Source organism: Falco rusticolus, chromosome 9 (genome assembly GCF_015220075.1).
Source record: "Falco rusticolus isolate bFalRus1 chromosome 9, bFalRus1.pri, whole genome shotgun sequence".
Lineage (NCBI taxonomy): Eukaryota > Metazoa > Chordata > Aves > Falconiformes > Falconidae > Falco > Falco rusticolus.
Window position 1 is genome coordinate 52,205,243 of NC_051195.1, and position 26,237 is coordinate 52,231,479.

Sequence of the window (26,237 nt, forward strand, 5' to 3'; positions counted from 1 at the left end):
AAGCTTTTTCTCCACTGATTGAACTCTGAAATGTAAGCAGCTTTTATCTTGATCTCAGAATTAAATAATCATATATTATTTTTTCAGCATTAGCTACAAAGGTTTTCAGATTTGTACTGTCCAGAACAAAACCCAAATAAGCTCAATTACTGAAAACCCTTTCCAAAATATTTAACTAAAACATAATAACGAATTTCTTTCAGAGATGTTTCCCTCCGAAAACGGCATAAAAAGGAGGCTTTATCTTAAGACCCAGAAAAAGAAGCATTAAGTAATTCAAGTTAACACTTGTCCTGCTTATTAAATATCAATATTTTGGGAGCATTACAAAATAAACTCCCTTCCTTCGGCAGGGTCACAGCATATCACGGGTCACATTAAGAAACTCCGCACGGAATCCTTTCCGGATTTTCATTTCCTCAGATTTAGATTTTTAACGGCATCGTCAAAAAAACAAAAACGAAAGGAAAGCCCGAGACGCGGGGTGCCGGGCGCTCTCCCCCTAGCACGGGGGGCGCGGCGGGGATCGCTTTTCCTAAGAGGGGAGAGAAGCGCGGGGGGTCGGGCACTGCGGCAGCCGCCCCGCACACCGCGGCCAGGCGCGCGCCCCGCGCCCCCAGCCCGGCCCGCTGCCGTGTTCGGGGAGCGGGACCGGGCGCGGAGCCGCCGCCGATCGCTGCTGGGCCGCGGCCGGAGGCTCCCGCAGCCCTGGGGCCACTGCTCGGCGCGGGGCCGCCGGACGCTCCCGCGGGGCCGCGGCCGGGCCCGCCGGCGGGGAGCCCCGCCGCGACGGTGCGGAGCCGGCCCGGCGGACCGGGGCCGGCGTGGCGCCGCCCTCCCCACCGCCCCCCGCGCCCCGTCCCGCGTCCCCTCCGGCGTCGGCCGCCCCGAGGGGGCCGGTCCCATCGCCACCTGCCCGCGGCCCGGCGGGGGGACGCGCGCTGCTACCTACCCCGGGCAGGGCAGGAGCCAGGAGCCGCCGTCGGGCCGGGATCGGGGTGGGGAAGCAGAGCGGCCGGGGCTCCGGTCCGCCGCGATTCTCGGCGACCGCGCTCTGCCCCCCTACCCCCGACCTCCGGGCCCGGCCCGCAGTGGGGCGCGCCCCGGGCCCGGCCGCCCGCGCCCCCTGCGCCGCTCGTTCGCGCCGGCCACCCCGGGGTGCGCGGAGCCCGCCCGCCCCGCGCCCCGGGCGCCGCCGCGCTTCGGGGGCCGCGGGGGCCCGGCGGGGCCAGGGCACTATTTGACGTCGAGGAGACGGATCACCGCGGCGCAGCGATACGGCGCGCACCAATGGAGTTCAAATGTCAGCAAGTTTGAGGAGGGGTGAGGCGCCGGGGGGTGTGTTCCTCCGCCGCGGCCCCTGCTCTAAACGGCGCGGCTCCTCGGGACGCCGCATGGCACATGGGCTGCGGAGCGCCGGGGAAGCCCCGCCGCCCCGCCCGGCCCCGCCGCGCCGCTCCGCCCGGCCCGGCCCGGCCCGGCCCCGGGAGGGCCCTCCGCGGAGGGCGTGGGGCTCCGGCGCTGCCGGCGAGCAGGTGACACCGCGGGCTGCCCTGCGCCGTGTGCGCGGCATGTGCGCGCCCGTGTAGCGCGGGCTGCCCCCATGGGCAGCGGCGCCGGCTCTTTCCTCTGCCGTATCTGGAAGTCCAGGCAGGAAACGCTCCTCATGTCTCCCAGATAAAAATAAAAGCGACTCCCTCCTCCCGGCCGCAGAGTGTCCCCGAGCTCGGCCAGACGCGGGGCTGAGCCGGCCCCGCCGCCCGGCAGCCTCTGCCCCACCGCCCCGGAGCGCCGGGCAGCGCCGCCGCCCGCCCCATGGACATCGCAACAGGTCCCGAGTCCCTGGAAAGGTGCTTTACGCGGGGCCAGTCGGACTGCTCAAAGATGCTGGACGGTATAAAAATGGAAGACCACCCTCTGCGCTCCGGTCCGGCCACGTTAGGAGTGCTGCTGGGTGAGTTGCCGCTCGCTTCTCGGCTTCGCCAAAAGCCACCCCGGGGCTGCGCCCCGGCGGGGCCCGGCCGGGCTGCGGCCGCCTCGCCCCGGGGCTGCCGGCGGGCGCGGAGCTTTCTCGCCGACGTTTGCGGGGCGCGGGCTCGGCGGCGGCCGTCAAGCCCGATGTCGCCGAGCCGCGGGGCCGGCCGGGCTGAGCTGCCCGCCGGCTGCCCCGGGGCGGGGGGGTGGGGGGGTAGCGGGGTCGGGTCGGGAGAAGGGGGTCGGGGCCGGCGCTTCACGCCGCTGTCTGCCTTTCGCAGGGTCGGACTGCCAGCACCAGGCCGTCTGCGAGGGCTGCCAGCGGCCCATCTCGGACCGGTTTCTGATGCGGGTGAACGAGTCGTCCTGGCACGAGGAGTGCCTGCAGTGCGCGGCGTGTCAGCAAGCCCTCACCACCAGCTGCTACTTCCGGGACCGAAAGCTCTACTGCAAGCAGGACTACCAACAGTAAGAGCGCGGCGGGGCGCGACGGGGCCCGGCCCGGCCCGGCGGCGCGCAGCGGGCTGGGAGCCTGCTCCCGGGCGGGCCGGGGCCCGGCGGAGCGGGGAGACGCCGCGGCTGCGCGGGAGGCGGCCCCGGCGAGCGGGGACCTCGGCGATGCGGTGGGCTGGAGACGGGCGGCGGCGGGAGGGTCCGGAGGAACCTGGAGCCGCGGCGCCCGTCCCAAGCAGGGAGCTGCGCCCCCACCGCCTCCGCTCCCCGAGCCCCGCAGCGCTCGGACCCGCCGCCGCCCGGGACCCCGCGGCGCCGTCGGAGGCGGGCCGCCCGCTTCGGCTCGGCCCCGCTCGGCCCGGGCCGCCGCAGCTGTCGCCGCCCGGGCAGCGCCGCGTTCAGAGCCGCCCCGCGGGGCATTTCTGCCCGGGGCGAGCCCGGCCCCGCCGCCCCGCGGAGAGGCCCCGCGGCCAGCCCAGGGCGCGGAGCGGGGCGGCCGCGGCGAGCCGCCGGGCGGCGGGGCCGGAGGGCTCGGCGGGGCCGTCGGTGCGCTGCCCCGGGCCGGCCCGGCTGGGCGAGCCCGTGCGCGGGGCCGCCGCCGTCGGGCGCGGAGGGTGCGCGGCGGCCGCGGCGATTCCCGCGGGGCCCAGGCGCGGAGTCTGGCGCCGGCCGTGCCTCCGCGGCCGGGCGCAGCCCGGCGCTGGCCTCGTCCCTCCCGGCCCGGGCGCTGCCCGCGCTTTATTTTATTTAGGCTTTATCCCCAAATGTCAGGCTTTGTCGGGAGGCGGCCCCCCGCCGCGCCGCGTCCCTGCGCGGAGACAGAGCCCCTGCCCCGCGCCGTGTTTGTCCTCCCCTGCAGAAGCCCACTTCATGCTTGTCACCGAAATTGAGGATCCTTTTTGTGCCGGGAGGGGGGTGAACATGGGCACTTCAATCACTAGGACATAATATGGCTCTGCTAGAAGTCTGGCAACAAACAAAGAACAACAACTATTGGTTTGCATCAACTTTTGTCAGGCATTCAGCAGGCTTCCAGAAAGGCCTGAAGTGGCTTAGTGGCAACAATGTGCATTTCATAGCTACAGCATGAAAATCCATCTCCATGGAAACTGGTAGTAAATGCTAACATGACATGCTGAGTATAAATATTGTTAGGGTTATAACTCTTGTATAAATGGCCCAGATAAATGTCCCCCTGTTTAGGAATTACAACAAGACGTGTTATTTCATACCGCAGCCCTCACCACCACGCTACTAGCGAGCCTGCCACGGGCCCGGGTGCTTCACATGAAAATAACAGTGCTTGCCTCTGCTGGGCCACCGCGAGCCTGCCCTTGCCGGGGCCGCGGCTTCAGCCTTGTCTGGATTTTCTCATCCCCCCTGCGCAGAGAGTGTAGCCGCGGACTTTGTCTTTTACTTCTACGCAAAATCAAAACACCCTGTGGTAGCTAGAGTTGGAGGTTGGTGGAACTTCTGCCTCTGTAGGTAGTGCTGCCTTAGGTAGTTTTGTTCGTCAGGGGAGAATTTAGAAGAGTCTTTAGGCTGCCTAAAAACGTGTTATTTGGCAGTGTAAATATTTACATTAATTACAAACAAATGTACCCTCTAAGACCGGCATTTAGTCTCTGTAAAATAAAGGATGACTCTTCGCGATGTAAAAAGCAAGATCGTAGACTATTGCTTTGTAAAAACAGAAACACTTTTCTGGCTGAAAATTGAAAAGTCACCACTTCAGAACTTGCTGTATTATCACAGGTGTCCAATTGTATCGGGGGGAAACAGGGTAACCAGGCTGACGAGCAATAAAAAGATATCAACATGTTAGCCTTTGTTGAATCCCAGCACCTAGTGTGACATTACATGGTAACCTGCTGTGTGTGCCCCTAAGGACTGACAGCAGCAGCAGCTCGTGGAAAGGGGAGGGGAGACACGGTGAATCAAAATTTGTTTTCTCTGAAATTTTATTAGCCCAAAAGAGCAAACGTGAAACTCCGCTGACATTGCTTGTGTGCTTCCCTGTCTGCTGCCTTTTAGACTTGGAGAAATACTCTTATCATAGCTAAAGGATAAAAATAGCTATTTGTACGTGCAAGCGGTTCTCGTGGGCTGTGTGATGCAGATGGTCGGTTTCATCCCTGAGAGTGTGGAGGGAGGAGTGAAGCCATGAGCAAGTTGTGCAAGCCATCTCTAGCGTGCTGGTACAACCATCACCCTGTGCTGCAACATAACTGGGATGTAAAATGCCTATATGTGGAGTAAGCGTGCTTTGGAGTAATGAGATGGAATGGTATCAGCACAGAGGAAGACTGGTATCAGCAAAATCAGATGCTTTTTGTTATCCTGAGTCTCGTTTACAGACCACGGGGTGTGTGTGTATAAGAATAAAGATTACTTAAATATCTCAGTTACTAAAATTTGCTTTAAATAGATTTTTCTGTACATAGTAATGTAATTTAAAGGTCAGCTTTCTCCAGAACTCCCAGGACTATAATCAAGTGCTGTGTGTGTATCTTTGGAAAACTGGTGTCTCGTCTTTCTAATGAAAGCAAGCTTCTGATGGGTCAGATATCAGACCTTAAACCTTTCACTGGGTCAGGAATGATTACTGCCCATCCTTGGTTGAGGGTATTTCACATTAGGGGGAAGGGTGAAAACATTTTTTTTTTTTAATAATAATAAAGTTGTTGGCTGTTTGAAGCTACCCCTATGCTTGGAATGTTAGAATAAATCCTGGGGGAGATGAGTTAGTGGCCCAAGCACAGTGTGAGGTAGCCAGAGGTACCTGATAAGTGCAATTGTTCAATTTATCACAAAAATATTATCAGTACATCAGTGGGACCAGTGGGACAAGCTATGCATGTATTTTAGATTCTTTTTATACGAGAGATTCAACAAATTTTTGCACAAGTACATCCTGATCTTTTTCAGCGCAAAGCACTTTACTTTGCTAAAATTTAAGATTTGGAGGGTCACAGGTACATTTGGTTGCAAGGTTTTTAAGGTGGAAAAAAATTAAGAGTAGTACAATGGCACCAGGGAGGCTGATTCTCGCAAGCCCAAGTCAAACAGAATCTCTTTGATTGTAGTGAGAGCTTTGCCAAATTGCAGGATTGTTGCACATTTGGAACCTTACACTTACACTTTTTTTCTTTAAAAGAAGTTTTCTTTCTGACAAACTGAAACCTTCAGAATGGATGTTTATAATAAATAGGATGTTTGTGGTAGTTATATGTCGGTTCTTTGCTTAAATGAATTTATTTATTGTACCACTCATAACAGTGCTTCCTGCTATAAAACATTAGTAATTATAAATATTACATTTCTTCCCCATTTGTATATTTTCATTTTTTTATGATTGTGCCTCTCTGGTTTGTTTTTAGCTCGCTGCTCAGTGTTACATAATGATTTGCCCTAGTTATTGCTGATATTAAAAAAAGATATGCTATGAAAAATAACTCTTTCAGGTTACATATTTAATATATAAGAAATGCGTATGATTTCTAGAAGGATCCATGTTCCTATTCCAGCTTTGGAAATAAAGGCTGCTAAAGAGGTCATTTATGCAGGGGGTAAGAGAGCAAACAATCACATCTGCTATTTCATAATTTTTCATTAGTCCGTTTTAAGTTTTGCTTAGGGTGGGAAAGAGAAATATTCAGATTTTTGTTAGAGTCTTCAAGATATGGCAGGCATTGTTTTAGCATTGTTATTGGATGCTATTAAAAAAAGACCTACCCATATATTTCTGGTATGCCTTTATACTGTTCTTCATCTTTGAGTCCTTTCTCATCGGTGACTGGGCTTATTTTTTACGTACAGGCAGCGTGGAGCAGCATGTACCTCGCAGCAAGGAAGGGAAATGCTGCGAAGCCTCGTTGCTGCAGGGAAATGTTACCTTCCCCAAATTTTGGAAATTCTGTCACATGAGTATAATACTGAGGCTGAATGTTTCTCAGTTCAGTTGCATTTACATTTGAAATAAGACAAAAGCTTCCTAGTAGTGAACATCTCTTATTTTTGTGACTGTTATTTTTCTTTCAGAGCGAGCAAGCGTGTGTCTGTCGTGAGCGCAGGCTGTGGAATGTAGGCAGGATCCATGGTACAAGAGGTGACTTGAGCTCCTAGATTCTGCTACATGCAGAATGGGTAATAACTGTTTGCTAACAGGAAGATTTGTATTTGTTTTCAGTTTTACTTTTTTTTTTTTTTTTTTTTTTTACCCGAAGGAGCACCGTACATGTTGTTATGCACATCAGTGCAATCGTTCATGTGAACTCGGCAAAATCATGTAGAGCAGGGGTGTCCCCCTCCGCTTCGTTTGCCTCTTGTGTCAGACTGGCTGTAGTACTTGTGTGTGTGTCGTTAGGAAATAGCATAAAACCTGACTGAAACTGAGAGATGAGGAGTAGCCTAAGCACATGCCCAGGACATGGAGTAATGATTAAAGTTATGTCATCTGGTAAAAATGCTTTTAAAAGTTGCTGAAACACTCTGCCACTTTTGCTGAAAATGCAACCAGCCCTGCGCTATCACCCACATCAGCCTGATTAAAAATTTTCTGTACGATCAGGCTGTCGTAGCATCTCAAAGCAACCCCAGAAGCGGGAGCCTTGAGGAAATGTAGCTGTTATTTCTGCCGATGACGTCAGCAGAGTAGCCACGACTGGGCCGAGCCCCCACGGGTCCCCCCATCGCTGCTGTGTAGGGAGGCAGCAGGGCAGAGAATGGGACGGGCACTGGGCACCGGCGCAGCAGGGCCAGCTGTGAGCCGGGCGCTGGGCGGGAGTTAGGCACAGTAAATACCAGCAGGGATCCGGGCTGGAACGTGGTTTAAGAATTTGGGGAGACATTTTGGTTTCCTGCTACAATCGTGATAACCTTATTGGACAAAATCATTGCGATGGTAATATGTAATTTGCAGTAATCCGGGGTAGAAAATGATAGGGAGGATCTTTTTTGCAATGTAGGCAATACACAATTAGATTAATAAGAGGATAATTTATAATGCTTAACTACTAACCTGAGAAAAAATAACCAACAAATAAGAAATGTGTTGCAAAAATTTCCCCACCAAAATACACGGCGAACGGGAGCATTTTTTATTCTGTTCAGAAATCATGTCTATTATTTTACGGCCTAAACTTTTGAACTGGTTCAGAGGCACACGTCACACCTTTTCAACTATCAATAATATATCATGATAAAATAGCTGGATTATAATGTCTCTTCTTAGACTAATTATGTTATTAGTGTATTTCAACTGTAAATACATACCCCCCTTGCTTGCCTCTGTTGTGGAGCAACCTATAAAGCAGAGTACATCTGAAAATGCGTACTGCTATGGGGAACTTGAAAGGTGGATACATATCTAATAGCAAGTACAGCCTGCTCGATTTAGTCAGATAGTTGGGAAGAAACACTTGGGAGAAAAAGGAGTATACTTTTCATAATGCAGCTGTGATTTTTATTTTTCATTCCAGACAAAATCCAAATTTACACTAAATCTGCTACTTCTTGTTGTAACAGGAATTGATTTCACTTTATTTAATATCTCCTTCTCCTGGGATGAAGAGTAGAGCAGATACAGTGAATTATCAGAGGAGAGCTTGAGTTCCCTGTGTGCTCCGTGTGTGTGTAAGTCAGCGGGAGGTTTCAGTGCTCAAGAGTGGCTGGGGCCCTCCCGGGGTGTAAGGACACGCAAACGACACGCATGCCGACCGCCACCGTGCTGGGGAGTGAGGGGTGCAAGCGCTTGGGCGCTCAGACACCCGTACACCTCCCACCCTGGCACACGTACACAAAGAAGCCCACGGACGTCTGCTGACATGCTCAGTGGGTTAATCTGGGGGGGAGAGAGGGCTTGGTAAAATACTGCATTTTTCTTATCACTGCTGAGGCGAAGAGCAGGCAAGTTCATTCTCTGGCTGGCTGGTTTGCGCAGGGCTCCCTGTGCTCTTCTGTTCTTGTGGCAGTTTTGGAAGAATGTGGTGTGAAAATGTAACAACAATATTTCCTGGTAATATTAGAGAGGGATTTTCTGCTGCTTGGGCTGGCTTGGACCATGTCAGGAGTTGCGTAAACTGCAGATTCACAAAAAGGTTGTGAATTTTAAACCCCAGCGAGATGGAAAAAGACTGTTACAGTATCCTCTGTGAAGGGTGTACTAGGTCAAACAAGAGACTTGCAGGAAAACCCAGGGATAAATGCTTCTCTCTGCCTACTTTTTTTGCCCACATGATATGTCATGTTATTGCTCAAGTGAGGTAAGAAAGCAAGCAAGTAAATAAATAAAACTGTGAAGTGAATTGTACAGTGATCTCCAGTAAAGGTAAACAAACTGGGTATTGCTCTTGGATGGTTTAGTGTGGTAGAAAGGTTTTTTTGGCATGATTTAGGGATGATTGCATTACTCACCAGGCAGAGATTGACTCATAATGAAATGACAGTTTCTTGTTCGTTGCAAAACATAAAAACTCCACATTTGTTCTGAAACAAAGAATAAGGTTAGTTGTGACAGTGTGACGTGAACCTTGACAGCTGAGTCTCTAGCAGCCAAGTAATGAAACTAGAGGAGTTACTTTGGATTTACGTGGGTGCGAGTAAGAACAGAAATTTCCTTTCTTTAAGTGAATTGGAATAAATATGTGAAGCAGGCAGGGAATGATTATTGAATATACACCTTGCAGACTATGTAATTGCAGTATGCTATATATAAAGCTATGAATTAAAACTGATTTTTGTTTGATAAGAAAGTACTAGAATTTTTTTTTAGAAAGCAGAGGTGTTTTCTGAGTTAAGGTATTTTTAAAAATCTAACAACAGGGAGGTATTATTTTGCAGCAGTGGGAGCTTTAACAGCACTGGTAACATTTAGGGAAGGAGACACCACTTTTCTCCATTATTAACTAAGCACAAAAAAAAAAAAGTGAACAACTTCATATTTAATTTAAAATAAGTGTTGAAAGTAAAGCTAGACTTCTGAGTTTGAGAATAGAGACCATAAGAGAGAAAAAAATGACAATGCTTGTAAGGTAAAATGAGCTAACTTTTGGTTTTAAATGAAATACTCTCTGGTGTTTATAACATGCATGGTAATATAGATCTAAATCTTGCATGCCTTGCTAAGGCAAATTATTCACTCTTTCTAGATGTCTCATTAAAGTTAACATAAAATTGAGGCAGATCCTTGACTTTTTTTAACTTTTTTTTTTCTTTTCTTTTTAAATGCTAACCATACATTTACTTTGTTCTTTATATATCTTGCTTTGCATAGACTGATATTCCTCAAATGAAATATTGTCTTATTCTTGTTTTACTTTTTGATATGTCTGCAATTGCTCTGAACATATCCTGACAAACTTGTCCAATTGCTATGACTGACGCAGTTGCCAAGACCAGATCCAGCTCCTGGCATCAGTGGGTGCCATGGGAAGTGTGGGCACATTACTGCTGTGAGAGGGATGTCGGGGGGGGGGGTGTCTTTGCAGACCAGCCATTTTGAAAAATAGGCTCTGACTGTGACCAAACAAATTACTGATAACAAATATTTCCTCCTTTTATATGGCCAACACATACACAGAATATATGTGTTGCCATTGCCCTTTATTGGATGTTAAATATACCTTATAAGTAGAAAGCACCATTTGTGGCATATTATGTGATTTTAATGCAGATTATGTAGAAGCAAAACCCTTGAAATGAAGCCTCTTGTATGCAATGTGATCTCAAGAAGGTAAAACATCCAGATCAGTATTACCAGAGGAATGCAGGTTCTGTTACGCCAACTTTTGTGACTGAGATGGAAATGTAGCAGCCCAGCTAAACCCACCTGCGTGCTCTCATTGTGATGCGTGTACAGAAATGGGGCATTTTACTCACCTTTCAAAAACTATTTGCCTGTGGGCAGCTGAACAAGCAGACATTTGCGAGAATGTATTTCAGTAAAGGAATCATTAATGGATTAATTCCAGTTTGTTATTTTGTTGGGTTTGAAATTTTACAGTCATCTTCTTTATAGATAGAGCAGAACTGCTACGGCACAAATTAATTAAATGCACTTAATATCAATGTAAACAAGGAATAACATAGTTCTTGGGAACTTTATAAGGGTTTATACTCTGATGCTCCTGTAACCATCTAATACATTTACAGAGAACACTTGTTGTGGAGGTCATTTGCTTTGCTTTCAGAACATATTTTTTTTTTTAATATGCACAAAATTTTCCTTTGCAAATGTTGACGTGAACTTGTGAACATGCAACTCCTATTGACTTCAATAAGAGCCATCCTCGCTCATCAAAGGACAGAATTTGGCTCTTGATTTTACTGCAATCAGTGTATTATTTATAATCTACAAGAGTGCACATGCACTCTCCCAGTAAAAGCTAATGGAATTTATGTGCACATGCTGAGGACCAAATCCTCCTGGTAGCTGTTAGGAAGTTTACTTTCGTGTGTTTGTTCCTTGGTGTAACCTGGATCACCATCCACTGATTACAAAACCAAAACCAAACCAAACCAAAAAAGGAATAATAGCTGGCATTAGTAATACTTTTTTAGTTACTTTTATTATAGGTTATTATTATGATAGGAAGAAAACAAATTTGAATTTGCTGAAGAAATTATTAATACGGTTTTAAAGCATTTCTAATTACAGCCAGTGGTTACTTGTCGTTCTCTCAGACTGATAGAAACATCATTGCTTTCTTACAGTAGTTTTTCCTTACAAATGGAGCGCTGGTGCCTTCCTCAAGTATTCCTGAGAAAGCCCATTTGTTGTGGAATGTGGATGTGGCCCGGTGTGCCTGGGGATAGCATCTGCTTGCCGGTGGTGGGGCTCAGCAGAGTGCTGGGCACCGCTGTCTGCCACAGCTGGAGCTGGGGTCACTGGGAGCTCCACGGGACCGGACCCTTGGGCCACAGCATGATACTCGCCAAAACTCATTAGTGAGAAAGGTTACAGTTCTCATTAGCATCCATTCCACAGAACAGTTGTTTTCGACCTGTGGGATCCTATCCTTTGACATAATCAGCTTGCCTGCAGCTAGCCTTTTTCCATCACCTGGCAGAGCTGCTTCCCAATGGAAGCAGCTTCTCTTTCTGCTTTTTGATTTTTTTCTATCATGTCACAACCTCAATCCAGTTTCAGGGGGAGGGAGGGGGGGGTTTGATGTGGATGGACTTGCTGAGTTTTCCTTTGATATTGCATGTGAAATGAGACATGTATTTAATTGTGTCGTACAAAGAGGGTTTTTTTAGAAAATCACAATAAAGAACTGTAGGAAATAATGAAACTAAGACGAAAATCGCAAAACAAAACCGTGAAATGACTGTGGAAGAGGCAAGTTACCTTCAGTTAGGGGAAAGCTTTAGTACAATAAGGTCCAGCTGTACATGACGTCTGGTGGCCCCAGCACCATTCATAAATATTCAGGATCTTCTGCAGATGTTTCTTTGCTGTTGTTGACCTGTGCTAAGCCACCTCTAGTGAAGCAGCATCTCAGCTATTCACTTCAGTGGTGCTGTGCCCTTGGCTGTGTGGTCCATCTTGGTCAGGAGCAGGCCAACCTGCCCAGCTCGTGAGCCTCATCATGAGCTTTTCAGATGGTCAGGAGCCACAGGAAAGGTATCAGGTGCTGCAGGGAGCTGTGGGAAGGTGGTGATCAGGGGGGAGCAATGGCTGACCCAGCTCCCAGGGTCCCACTGTGGCCGCACAGCCTGGAGCTGACCGGGCACACAGCCCCCTTTCTACCTCCGTTACTTCTTCCAGCAGCTGGGGATCCAGTTACCTTGTCCATCCTCCCTACCAGTCGAATGATGTGTTCAGGGTATTGAAGCCGTGCTGGTGCAGCTGGTCAGCTCGCATGGGTCAAAAGCCACAGGCTGGCTCTTCCTGGCTGTGCAGGGGGAACAGGAGCTGACATAGGGGGTGAGCTGGGGTTCCCTGTGTGCATGGGATGGGGTCATGTGAGTTACCCATTCAGGTGGGTCTGCCTGAGCACTGGGAGGTGGGCGTTTCTGGCTTTTCAGGAGAGAAAGAGCTGATCGCCACCCCACCTTAATAATCCTCGTTTGCGGACTGAATATCCACTCCGTGAAGGTTTGTATGTACACGCAGGATTGAGTCAGTACCTATTGGTTATAATTTTAGAGAGCTACCTTCAGATCACCGGTGCGCGCAGCGGGCTGCAAGTGCTCAGGAGGCCAGCAGCACATTCTTCCTGCAGCAGTCACCGGCGCCTGGAACACTCCCTGCACGGTGGGGCTGACGCTGCCAGTTCATGGGCCCCGGCAGGGGCCTGAGCCGGCAAATCCTCGCTCCCAGGGCTCCCATGAGTAATGCCATTGAAGCCAGTTGCCCTGGCGTGCAGTGGCTTGCAGTGTCACGCAAGGTCAGTTTGCTTACCTGACAGCAAGTGTCTAGAGAGAGCTTGGTGGAGCCGCTCGCTGAAGTTTTTGGGGATGAAGCTCTTCACAGGCGAAGCCCACCCTAAAGAGAGGTTGCAGTTTAATGTTGTGAGTTGTCTTCGCGCTTGGATCTTGGCATGGGCTTCATGTGATGACAAGAAAAGTTCCACATGTGGAGTGTGATCCTATGGGTCAGCTCCCACTCACGCCAGCGTTGATGAGGAAAGAGTGGTGGGGCCCTATACGGACGCTGGTACCAGCGGTGAGGCTTTAGAAATCCCTTGCCTTCATTAAGCCTTCTTACAAAGCCAAGCACATGCTTCTCATTCTGCTATGGCTCTGTGGTCCTGTGCAAGCCAGTAGGCTTCTCAGTGCTTGTGACTGTGCTCGGGAAGTGCAAATATTGTATTTTGAGTGTTTTCCAGTTACCTTCTAGTCATTAGTAATTAGAGTCTAGAGTGAGAAAGGAAGGGAGAAGAGAAAGAAAGAAATGAACAGTGAGTAAGACCTGCTCTCCACAGAGGTCAATGCAAAGCTAGTCTGCCCTAAGTCCCCGTGAATGAGATTTGCCTATTGCATACCACTCTCTTGAAATCTTAAGAGAAAACGTTTTTCTGAAGTGGTTCTATTAATACTAATTTTATTACATGTCAGTCTGTTTTTTATTACATGCAAACAATCACACACCCTCAGCGTCTCCACTTGGTGACAGTGACCGAGGTTACTATGGAAAGCTCAGTGAAATTTAGAGCAAAGCCATGCAGAGAAAGCCCCCCAAGCTATCCTGCTGGTAGAATTTGTATTTGCACCTGGGAAGGGAGAAGAAGTGGCTCCTGGATTGCCGTCAGCCCTGCAGGTGAGGGTGCAGACCTTGCTGTGGTGGGCAGCAGGGAACCCGGGACTGTCTCGCATTGCTGGGGCTCGGCGGTGGCTGCTGTTAGACGTCCCCAGCACACGCTACCATGGCAGGACTGGAGCGACGCTGTGTGCGCCTGCAGAGCTCAGGTTGGATGTCCTGCACAGCCTCATGCAGCGAGGCAGCGGCCCTAAGCTCTGCCGCTGCTATGGTGCCCCTTCCCTGCTCTCCCCTCATGGGAGGGGAGGGTGGGAGCATGGATGGCAGCACCCGCGCTGCCGTCACTGCTGCAGGTGTGTGCTTCTGCTGGAGGCTCGTGTTGTGCCGCCCGGTGTTGGGCAGATCCTGCCCCATACCCACAGGCTCCAGCTTGGCAAGGGTCTGCCAGTGGTTGGAGGTGCGCAGCCAACAGGCGTGGGCTCTGGTGTCGTTGCCCACTGGTGCTGAGGGCTGGCTGGGAAGCCTTGCCGCAGTGCCGCTGCCTCTGCCTGCTCGCGGCAGGGGGAGGCCGTGCTGACAGCCTTAGCCGCCTGGATTTCCAGCCGGTTTCTCCCTGAGGTCTAGGGAGGAAGAGCTCCTGTGTTCTGGGCATCTCTTTGCCCCGCGGACGATGCTGCTCTTCTAAGGGTTCCCTTTCTTCTCAGCCAAACATACTGAAGCTTTGCAGTATCTGGATGCTTTCTCACTTCTTATTTATTTACACACACATATGAGAAATCACTTCGTTACTTTATTTACCAACATTTTCTCAAGCTGCAAGGAAGCTGTCTGCACATTTTCCCATGAAGGCCGTGAACCCGTGACAGTAACAGTCTTGTAGCCATGTGCTGTTTGTGCTTATTGCAGCATTTGCATGAGCATTGATGCTTACAGCAGATACTGCAATGTCCTGCATGTGTCTTTTGGTTTGTGTGTGTGAATAGAAAAGCAGCCCTTTTTCTACAGATGAGACATGGTGACGGGGGCATTTGTAGTACAAAAGGCAGGTTATTGTTAAGAGCAATTTGTGAAATGTTGCAAAAGTACAAATGGAGTAAAACTATCTGAGAGCCTGCGATATGTTGCAGTGATACTATCTCTACTCTGTAGGGTTGGTTTGAACCTGCCAGGCTTGGTGGTTGGAGTTGCAACAAACAAGTGATTCAGCTGAGGGGAGTAGAAAGTGTTACAACTGACAGCTAATTTGTTAGTGGAGGAATGGGCAGAATCCCACTGCTGGGGGAGCCTCCCTGCCGCCACTGCACCCTGATTGCTCCTGGCAGGAGCTGCCACAGAAGAACGCAGCACAGAGGCGGCAGAGTTCCTGTTTCAGCGGCAGCTTTCCATTCTGTCCTGTGCAGGGGGCTGTGCGGGTGTGCGTGGCCTTTGAGGGGTCCCTGAACTCCTGGATGGGTGTCGCAAGCTGGTGGGAGCAGGCAATGGGTTCTCTGGGGGTATGCAGCTCCTGCTAGCTTGGTCCTCGGAGTTGTGCTGCCTCAGCCTCGCTACCCATGCCCGGGCCAGTTCCCCAGCATGGTTTTGTGGGCGTGGAATAAATTAGCCTTGATGGCGCCTGCATTAATTTAATGTGGGAGAATCCCCAGAGATTCCAGGGCAATTACAGGGAGAGCAGCCTTGCCCAGCGTGGCGTCCTCCCATCCAGCCGCTGATCCCCACCAAGGAGAGGCAGGACTTGGCCAAGCAGCACTGAATGCCCCGCTCCCTGCAACTGCCCACCTGCAGCATCGCCCGCGGGAGAGGCCAGGGCAGGGTGGTTCGTGGTCCCACGAGTGACCATGTTCCACCACTGGCCCAGGGTGATGGGACTGAGCACCGGGCACTAGTGGAGCTCACTGTGTTGATCCATGTCTTGGAGAAAGGTTGGAAAAGAAGCCCAAGGCAAGCAAGCTGTCTTCGTTTCATACATGCTCTATGAATATTGGTTGTCTAGCATAATTGAAGCCTGTTCCATTTGTGGCTTTTTCCTTACATAAAAATTCAGCTCATATTTGGCAGGGGTTTGTCTGAGCGCGTAGCGGATACATTCAATGACAAGAGCTATAACATTCAATTTGTTGGATGCCACAATTAAACCTCAGCTTTTTCACCCAGCCATCTGAAAGCCAATTGCGAGTTGTCACTCAAGCAAGAATACATACAAACAAGGGCAGCACATAGCCCCGGATCCTAACAATGTGATTTTCATCGCCTTACCAGTCTTTGGGGAGTCTTCAGCTTCCATCTGGAAGTACCTTCAACCCTTTCCAGCTACGGATCTTGACACAGCTAGAACAGAGAGAAAACCAAAATTACATGGAGTTTATTGCCATTTCAGAAGGAAAAAAGTGTTTGAAAAAGTTTATTCAGGAAGCCAGGGGAAGTTAAGTGGGAGACATTTGCCATTTCATCAGTCTGTTGGTGATAGCCATTCATGTCATAAATGGCTTGTGTCATTTGATGCCAAAAATAACACAATTTTCCTCCCCAAAGGCCTATAGGGTTTTTTTGCAATAAATGTTTATTTGTTAATAATATACTTTAAACAGCCCAGTCTTGACCTCAAGTCTCCAAAAGAATCCATCTTCTCTCTGAAAAATCCTACCAAGTTTGTGTAATTTTTTCTGGGAAGGTGTAATTGATGGCGCAGTGAAGGGTAGTGTGTTTGCTTTAACTACTGCAGCTGCGTGGATTAACTGTTTATAAGGGCCTACTGTGCTTTGAATGGCTACTTTCTTAGATTTCAAGCTTTGGTTGACAGCACTTCCTAATGGTTCCTTGGATTTGCTTAAGTTCAATCAGTAAAAATAAATGTCCGTGCTTAGCTCACCCATTGTTCTTTCCTCATTGCCGCTTTTAAACATTCATTTGTAGGGGTTCGGTTTCATTGATTAGCCTGCGCCCTGCAACTTTTCAAATGGGGATGACCGCGACAACTACCTGACAGAGCTGAGCTGCGGGCTGATCTTGTGCCACATCTCGTGTTAATTTCAGGAAAAATGTAAGAGGAATTTGGGTGCACAGCAAATAACCTGTATGCAAATATTTTTGACAGGCTTTCTGGATTTAGTAATTGGAGTCTCTAGAGTCTGACACAAAACTGGCAGGTATGAAATATGTGTGATTAAATATTTGAAAACTTAATAAAGGATTTTGTAAATATGCACATTTAGAAACTGTTGTTTTGAGAGAAAATAGTAGGTCAGGTAATTAATTTATAACATGTTGCACTGTTTTGAAATTGCCTTCCCAAAAGCTGGAGTTAGATTTCCACTGGCAAAGCGTTTATGGAATGCCAGTGACATGTGATCAGCAGCCCAGTAATGTAACAATTGTCTTTTCACTAAATCACCAACTACTACTGATTTAACCAATGTTAAATCACATTTTTCAGCTGCTTTTGTTCTGCCATCAACCACTCTGATCCTTCTCTCATACGATTTTTCATGCGTACTTTTACTAAAAAAGCAAAGTATTAAAACATTTGTCAGGTTTTTTTTGTTAGTCCTTAAATGAAAACATGGTTTTCTTGAAGAACTCTGGGGGACTTATTTTCTTTAAGATCATCTGAGTTATGGGAGAGAATTATACATTTAATTTCTCAAAGCATTTCAGCTTAAAGTGCTAGTTTGTTTTTGGTCAGACAGGCACTTGGATAAAATAAGGAACAGTACGTGTAAAATGAGTGGAATTCATTTTGTCTTTACACATTTCACATTTGTGGAGCTGAATTATTTGGGTAATATGCACGCTCAGGTGCTTTGTGTAAAACTTTTTTTAGTGGGACTCCACAGCACTAAATGGCACTAGTCGTTTACTGAGAATTTTTGTAGTTCATTAATTGTGACAATTACATGATGCTTTAGAAATACATATTTTGAGAAGCATAGCTTCTAGCTTGGGCTGTGATCCTGCATTAATAAGGTGGTTAATTGTACTGAGTCTCTTCAGTAGCTATTTACAAGGTAAAATTACACACACAACTAGTTGAAGAACTGAAGGCCTTAGGGTGGCTGCGTGGCGAATGCTCATTTACTTCCCAGAGGCATTTTCTGAGGCAATCTGGGCCACAGTAACCTGAGCAACTCTCCTCTTCCCTACTGGCAAAGGCTTGGCTAATCTTTATGTCCATTTTGATTTTTGCAGGACAACTTCTTGACCTTCAGTTTAGCCTTTGTTGGATTAGTCCTGTTAAAGCAAGATCACATCAAAGCTCTCTTTCCCAAACTGAAAATATTTGGAAAATAGCTTTAAAACTTTGCATGGCTTCCTGCTATTCTGCTGCTTCTGGCACCTCTGGGGTGTTCGAGCCAGACCAAATAGTCCTGCTGACGCTTGGCAGCAGCTGGTCCCCGCGGCCCCCGGCTGCAGGCAGAGCTGCCTGTGGCTGCCCGTGTGGGCAGAGTGGCAGCCGCCCAGCGGTGATGGCGGCGCAGGCAGTGCGGCCTCTGCCCTGGCCTTGATGTGTTGGAGTGCCGGCCTGCAGGTGTGCGTATGGAGCAGGGCACATGCATGGGAGTGCTGGTGCCGTACGATCAACACGTGTAACACGACAGCCAGTGGCACACGCAGCATGCAGTGCTGTACCGCCTGCGTGGGTAACAACTCACCCTTCCTGGTCTGTCTCCCAGCTGTGAGCGCAGTGGCCTCCTTTGGCTCGGAGCGATGGCTGGGGCGTCTTGGGAAGGTGGGGGGACTACGGACGAGGGTGAATCCCGTGTTTGCCCAGGGGCCATGCTCAGTGTGGCTGGGGTGTGAGGGCTGCTCACACTGCAGCTGCTTAGCCGCACAGCTGGCGCAGGGTGTCCAGGGACAGCGGCATCGGAGCCACCTCCTCTGCACCATGGTTTGGGGTCTCCTGGTCGGGCAGACTGCCCTGTCCTTCTGCTCTCTCCCCAGAAGGGAGTACTGTGCAGGCTTGGCATGTGTCCTCTCAAGCCTTCCTTGGGCATGGGAGAGCTTCTGCACTTCCAGGGTCCCTCCAGTCACCCTGGCCTGTGTGACATGGGCTGGATCCTGACCTGTGCCAGCTGAGCCTGTGGCGCAGCGTGGCAGGTCCCAGGCACTGCAGTGGGCACACAGGGGATGCAGGCGCTGACGCTCCCTGACTCGCCCCTCTAGGCTTCGGTGAAGTTTCTCCTGATTCATTCCCAGCGCTGCGTCGTGGTTCATGCCATCAGCATCAGCTGCCTATTTGCAAAACCATGAAGAGACAACCTGAAATTGGCTAAAACAGTCACATTACTAAGGCTAATATGGATTTGCTCCTGTAAGAGGACATTAGAAGTCTCCCTTTGTTTGTTGCACAGAGACTGAGCTTTACCGTTTGTTAGTCTTTTTGTCAGCTTACTTTGCTATTAAAGCAAGTGACATAACATTTAACTTTATCCTTGTGCGTGAGTACTCCTGCTAATTAATTCAGTAACTCTTTTGACCTGTTTAAAAGATCACAACTGATGCTGTTTCTGCACAGACACGACCATCCTTCAGATCCTTAGCTGTTCAATTATGAGCATGGCTATAGTGTGGATGGCTTGCATCTTTGTGCCGTTATATTCTTGTAATAGCTAACATTAACAAAGTTAAATGGACAAGAGAAAGTGAAGAAAAGCAAAGGAGCAATTAAATGTAACTTTTCATCATGAAAAGGATTTCACTGGTTTATCTTCTAATAAGATTATGTCACCGACACAAGTACCTAGGAGCCCTTGATTGACAGCCTCCTGTACTTTTATCAGGCAGTGTGACACTAAACCTCAGGGCCTTTTGTCCGATAGAGTGAGCTCACGGAAACTTGCCATCCTAATCCCCTTATTCATGTCAAGCACAGAAAAGAAGTCCTGATCAGATGGCACCTTACAACAGTGTCACCTCCACCCCCTCCGTCGCTGGGTGGACATGGGACATCTCCTGCTTTGTTCGCTGTCTGTGCTTTGCTCTGTCAGAGCAGAGCTGCTGTCTGCTGTATCACACCTCCTGCTCCCAGTTCCTGGGAGCCGGGACTGTTGCATGGGTTCCACGTAGCCTGTCTTGCACTGCCCCACATGACGTGCATTTGCTGTCCTGCTTCCACCCTGGGGAAGCTCTGTATGTGGTGCAGAGAAATCCCAGGGAGATGGTAGGAGGATTCACAGGCTGACTTCTTTTGTGTGGATGTTCTTGTTATTTCTCTAAGGAAAGTAGGGCCTTTAAAGGAAATAGTTTCTTTTGTGTTGTGTAGGGAAATGTATCATTAAGCTTCTTCAAACCTTCCATCCAGAAAAAAGCAAGTGGAACTAAAAAACCCCTAACTTTTCAGAAGCATGGGATCAACATGCAGCGCAAAATATTGTTGCTGCTCAGTGGTAATTGTTATTGGGTGTAATACTTCCCAAAGCTCAGAACAGAGTTTTATGTCCTCTTCAAAGCGTGGGTAACTATAGGATTCGCTCCTAAGTGTCGTAGAAGTCAGCAATTCATCCCAACCACTGGTATTATAAGTTTCATAGCTCCGGCCCTTTCTTATTTGTAGGAATTCCTTTGTGCGTATCCCTGCGGTAACCTATTTCAACTAGCGGTTCCCTGTGGTGCTTTATTTACTTGTCCAACTGTTTGGAAGTCTGTTAGTCTAAAGATCAGATGCTCTGAAACAAATCTTATTACTTTAACCAGCTCTGCAAATTCTTCTTTCTCCATTTTTATTGACTTCTCTTCAGCTAGAACTAATACACATACAGCAGGTGGGCAAGTATGTCTCTCAAAGTTTAGCCTCTCAGATTTAACATGAGAAACTATAAATCTTTTTGTTTTCCTTGGAAAATGTGGGAAACCACAGGTATTTGAAGAGTTGCCTCCTCGGTGGATTTGTGAAGTTTATACTGGTTGCTGTAATTTTTGAAACAGAGGTCTGGGAAATTTTAAAAGAATGCTGCATTCTGGGGGATAGACTAATTATTTTTTTTCTTGTGTTAAGTATTTTTTCAAGCTGTAATCAAAAGCAAGAGAATGGGAAAGTTTTAAGATTATTTTTCTTTCATCCAGCCTGGCACTACTGGTAGAGATACTGCATGAAACTTCCTTCAACTAATCTGCTACAAGCTGGTTCAGTCGGCACTACTCACCAGTCCCAGTTTTAGAAGGCGTGTCCAGCTCCTCTGTGTTTTTCATCTCTATGCACATTTTAAAAGTAATTTTAGATGTTAAAAGTCAGTGCTAATTAAATGTTTTAAGAAATTATCTTTCAGGAATTCCCCTTTCTCCTCCCCGTCCCCCCGCCCAGTCTCCTGGTGACCTCGGGCTCCCCAGTTTGAGTGCACATCTCATCTTCAGGAGATGCTTCCATCTCTCGTGGCACTTTCCTCCAGCAGATATCCAAGTCCTTTGCAAAGCGACCTGCCCAGGGTTCCTGCAGGCTGGGGCCTGTCCCGGGCGCGCTCATCCCTGGGACACACTGTTTCTTTCCCATGTCTTCTGAGGACCCGGCTGCACCAGGAGTTGGGATGGGAAAGTTCTCATGTCTGGGGTGTGCAGAGCAGTTCACTGCTGCTTCGCCTGGATTTGTTTCCCCACTTTAAGTACCAGCGGTTGCTGTCATACACTGCAAACAAGGGAACACACACACTGCTTTATTTCCAGAAAAAACAGAAAGCGAAGGAACCTACAAGGTAGAGGCTTTCCTTTAAAAGCTTGTTTGCTTTAAACTCACAGCTCTGCTCAAATCTCAGAATCAGTTATCGGGTATCAGTTTGGCAGCAGTCTCTGCAGCAAGGACGGGGCTGGAGGTAGTGAGCTAAAGCCAGTGTTAGGTACCCAGCTATTCGGTGAGGCTGGTGAAGGAGTCCATAAAATGTCTGTAAACTTTTAAGGTCAGTTAACTAATAGGTGAATTGCAGCAGACAGTGTGATGTCAGAGTGTGCTTGGGGACAAGGTTCAGTAAGAATGTAAACAGCCATCAAAACATTAGATTTTCAAAGAAAGCCTCACTGAAATGCAAGAACAGGAGCATTATAACATGTTGGAAATGTTAAGTGCAAGCCAAAGTGATGTGGTATGAGGCTGTGTGTATTTCAGAAAAGGTGACTTCAGAAAGCAATCTGGGATCCCATTAATCTCATGGGTTTAAACTTTGGCACTTTTCAGTGCTGCACTTGGTGCGTACGAGGCCATAACTCCATCAGCCACGGTGCCTGCGTAGGATACCCTGCAGTAACAACATACAGGTCTGTTTCAAAAGGACGTAAGGCAATGCAGCATGTTCTGCTTATTCCAGAGGGGACCAAACCCTGTACTCACAGCATGCCCTGAAGCTTTACACAACAGCTCCTCAGCTCCTCTTGACATGTCCTGCCCTTCTCTGAGCAAGAGGGTCAGTAAATGGTGGAAACAACCGGGGTGGTGTTTCTATGTTAGCAGCACTTGATGCTAAAGTGTTCTTATTGAAAGAAAAATAACTTTTGTTTGGACCAAAAAAAAAACCCCAAACCCACCCAAAAACCAAAACCAAAAAACCTTTGGGGATTGAATTTCAGAGCCTCCCTGCCTTCCTCTCAGCCCCCTCCTAAGGCTGAAATGATTTGTGTGTGAGGGCCTGTGACCCAGGGAGGCATCGAACGGTGGAGAAGGGAAACATTTGGAGTTCAGAGGGACAGTGGGTCTTGATGACCAGTGTAAGACAATGCAGATGTTTCAGATCATGAGATCTGTGATGATGATGAGAAAATGTCCCCAACAGTCTATGGGCTGGGTTCTTGTCTACAGCCCTTTTTACTTCTCCTTGGTGTAGCAATGCCGCAACTCACAGGAGTAATTTTTTAGGATTTAGCATGGAAGAACTTCTGTGCCTACTGTATTAGGTAGCTCTGACAAGTGGGTTTGGATTTTAGTTTTCCGACGGGGAGTCTGTTACAGGCTGTGCTCCGTGGGTGCCGGCAGTGGCAGGGGGCACCCGGGCCAGCACTGGCGGGGCTGGGCTGTGTGTGCTGCAAGCCCTGGCAGTGGCCAGTGGAGGAGGGTTGTCTGCAGAGGAGCAGAGCCAAAGGAGCAATAGTTTTTGGACGAGAATCCAACAATAACGGCATGTCCCATGGCCTTGTCTGATATAAACAGAGATTTCCTGGAAGGAGGACAGATTCTGGGACAAGGAAAGAAAAATACTGGCAGAGGGGAAAGGGAGGAGAAATTGTTCAGGATCCTAATCCAGCAGTAGGTCTGCCGAATGCCTGTGACACTGACCACTCGCCACACCAGCTTGCTCTGCCTGGTGCCTGCCTGCCGGCCTCCGTGTTCCTGCACTCGAGAGGAGTGGAGAGAAACCACGCGGCAGAACCAAACCCTGTGGATGGGAGCTCTGAGACCCAGTCCCAGCACGTGGGTTTGCACCCATGTTACAGCCAGGGCAAAGCGTCTCAGCATCGCAGCCTGCCAGGCCAGGGAGCTGTGTGAATTTTGCACCTCAGCTCTGCTGTGACAAAGTGTGCCAGTATTATATACGTAACGTATATATGAGGAACAGGAGGATGGTGTGGGCTGCAGAGCCCAAGCTGGGGAAACAAGCCCTGGTTGTATATGGTTTAAAGCTTAATACCTGAGAAACAGCAGACAGCAGTTCTGCTGTGCTTGGGTGCATACTGGGGTCTCTGCTGGGCAGAGACCCCATCCATACCCAGATCCCTGTACAGCACTTTTGTCCCTGGGCCCATGCGGGGCTCTGGGACAGCTCCTGGCCATCGTCCTGCAGGGCTGCGGCCTTGGCCCCAGGCGGGAAGTGCAGCGGGAAGATGCCCAGGAGACCGCCCTGTGGTACTGAGGCAGGCACTGGCTGCAAGCACCTCATGCCCTCGCTGGGCAGCCCCCACCGTGACTGGAAGCGGCAGTGGGCAGCCTTTCCTAGGGAAGACTCCTTGAAGCTGTGGAGGAAAACCGCCGGAGCAGGGTGAGCAGTGGGGCTGGGCATGGGCTCGCTTCACTGGGTCTGCTGCAGTCACTGCTCTGCCAGTGAATCCCAAATTACATGTCGTCAGGGAGGAGGGAGAAGACAGATCTTAAAATATTGTTTGCTTAAAAAAAATAATACTTTCTGTTGGCTTGAGGGAGTGCAGAGGCTGTGCAAGGTCTTCCTGGCATCTGTCTCGCTGGGTGGAGGATGGCTCCCCTCGTCCGCTGCAGGAGGGGATGAGGAAGTGGCTGCAGTGGAGCTGGCCAGAGCTGTCACCCTCAGTGCGAGACCTGAGCACCTGAGCACCCGATCCTGCCCAGCCCCTCACAGTGCTGGGTCTGCAGCTTGGCGCTGCTGCGGGGAGGACTCTGGCTGGAGCGATTCCCGTTGGACACTGCCAAGCTGGAGCCTGGCAGAAGAGTGAGAATTTCCTAACTGTGACAAATGCCTGCCTGAAAAAATGTGTCTTTATTTACCAGTGGTGTGTTCAATTAGCCTGTGTTTTGGAAAGCTATCTCATCCCTGTGAGAGTCTCCCCTGCGATTTGAAGCACCTCTTCTCAGAAAAAGGCTAGAAAATTGTTTGCTTTAAGAAGAGTTAGGAACCTTGTATTTCTGACAGCCCACTTTGCAGCTCAGCTTTGACTTCTGATGCTGGCATGGGAACGTTCCTTCTTGGTCCGTACGCTACTGAGAGAGCCTCATAAGTGAAGCTTTTTGTTGCCTTTTATATCTGATGGTAAGTTACTGTTTTCTTATCAGGTACAGCTAAGAAAATGAAAACCAGAACATGGTCCCCAGAGAACCTCTATCGTGACGGGCTATAATTAAGAAAGTGTTTCCCTGATCTGTTGTGATTTTGAAAAAAGTGACTACCACCTTGGCATGATTTCTGCACCAGTGAGTTGGACGCAGCTTTGTCTTTTGATTTTGGCATTCAGAGTTGGGCTTATAGTGGAAATGGAGCATGGCTTCTATTATTATTATGGTTGAGGGAGCGTTATTAAGGGCACAACTGAAGTTTTGTAAGTGTATGCTGGAACATACACTTAAAATATTAAAGAGAAGTTTTCAATAACAATTGTGTTTAGAAACAAATGATCTTGGTTTTCCATTTCTGGGCTGTTCTGTGTGAAGCCAAATGATCACTGTTCCAGGGATAGTCTTGCTGCAGCAATGAGTTTGGGGCTTCAGGCACAAGAAGAGCAAGCTGCCTACTTTAAAATGGTGCTGAGCTAGCAACAATGCTTCCGAGTCCAAAACAGCTTCACAAAGTACCATCTCTGGTAATCAGCTGATTTTTTTAGGTCATATGTAAATTAAGAACACATCTGCTTTCCATATGTCCCACATACACAGCTTACATATGTTTTTGGATGTATTATCTTAATCATATTTATTGGCCAAAGTAAAAAAAAATTGAAGTTTAAAATATTTTTGGATTCATAATATTATAAACCCAACAACTATAAAGCAAATGAGTCATGTACTACACTCCAGTTATAGTGTACAATTACAACATGTATTTAAGGGCTATATTTCTTAGCTGGAGCGAAATCTATAGGCAACAATGCTATCTCTCCTGTATTTTTGTCTAACAGAGATCTAAAGAAAAATTAATTACACTTCTTTGACTGATTGTTATTCTGCTGAAGTATGGTTCTAATCCTTATTAACATTCTCTAAAGTCATGCATGAAATATGACTTTTGCACCACACTCTGTGGCATATGTTTTCTCTTTCCAGCGTATTTTTCAAACTATCTTCAACCCTCACTGCTGTTCATTATTTTAAGATAGGTTTAAAGTTTGCCACAGTCTCAAAACTGATCCAGGACAGAGCGTTGCAAGGGAAAAAAATGACACATCATTCTGCTCATGAACACAAATTGCTTCTGATTATTTAGCTTTGAATGTTCTCCTCATACTGTTTTTATTAAAAGCCCCAGTATATTTACTCTTGATAGTGTCTTCAATTAAGTTAAAAAGAGTCCCTTTTCTATAGCAGTATGTAAAGAAAATAGTTGTTACAACCACAAAATTACCAAAAAAACCTGGTTCTACTAAAGTACTACTTCAGTTCAACAACCACAGCACGAAGTTTGCTGTTTTCTTGTAAACTTTCCAACCATTAGATAAACAGTGTCTGTATCTTCACATAGAAAGAAGCACCCTCTCTTTGTTTAAAGACAGTCATTTTCCTGCAGCTCTCTGCAAAAATATGTGCTCCATGTATCCATTTATCAGTATGGAAAACTTGTCCATTCAGATTTAGGGTGACTCTTTTTGACCAGTGGTGAGTAGGTCTTTGCTCCGGGAACAGTTTTGGTAACAAATTGCTGAACGACTCAGGCAGAGCGCTCTGTTCTGTTCATTTGCCTCACGAGCGTAGTTAATTTAAGCTGTGACAAGGGGAAGGAAAGTTGTTACAAGTGGGATCCTGTGACTTCAGCACACATTGCACACAGCCAGGAATGTTTTCCTTCTCCTTTTATGAAATCGTGATTTAGGAAAATGGTCTAAGTTTAGCAGTTTCTGGAGCTTCTACTCTGTTGTCTTTACAATAACTGATTTTTCTTTTGAAAACATTGTCTTTTAGTGCTGTGATGTCACAGCCTAATATTGTACAAAGGCGTAACTGGACTAAACATGTCAGGAA

The 26,237-nt window shown here is 48.4% G+C and overlaps 1 protein-coding gene across 1 annotated transcript in view; it reads left to right on the top strand.

Annotated features, from left to right (window-relative positions):
• Positions 1–1,343: 1,343 nt before the first annotated feature.
• LMX1B (LIM homeobox transcription factor 1 beta) overlaps positions 1,344–26,237 on the top strand; it is a 107,781-nt gene continuing 82,887 nt past the window's right edge. The window contains exons 1-2 of the mRNA XM_037401415.1: positions 1,344–1,954; positions 2,256–2,442. Of these exons, the coding sequence (XP_037257312.1) occupies positions 1,816–1,954; positions 2,256–2,442 (326 nt within the window). The 5' untranslated portion in view covers positions 1,344–1,815. The remainder of the gene's footprint in view (positions 1,955–2,255; positions 2,443–26,237) is intronic.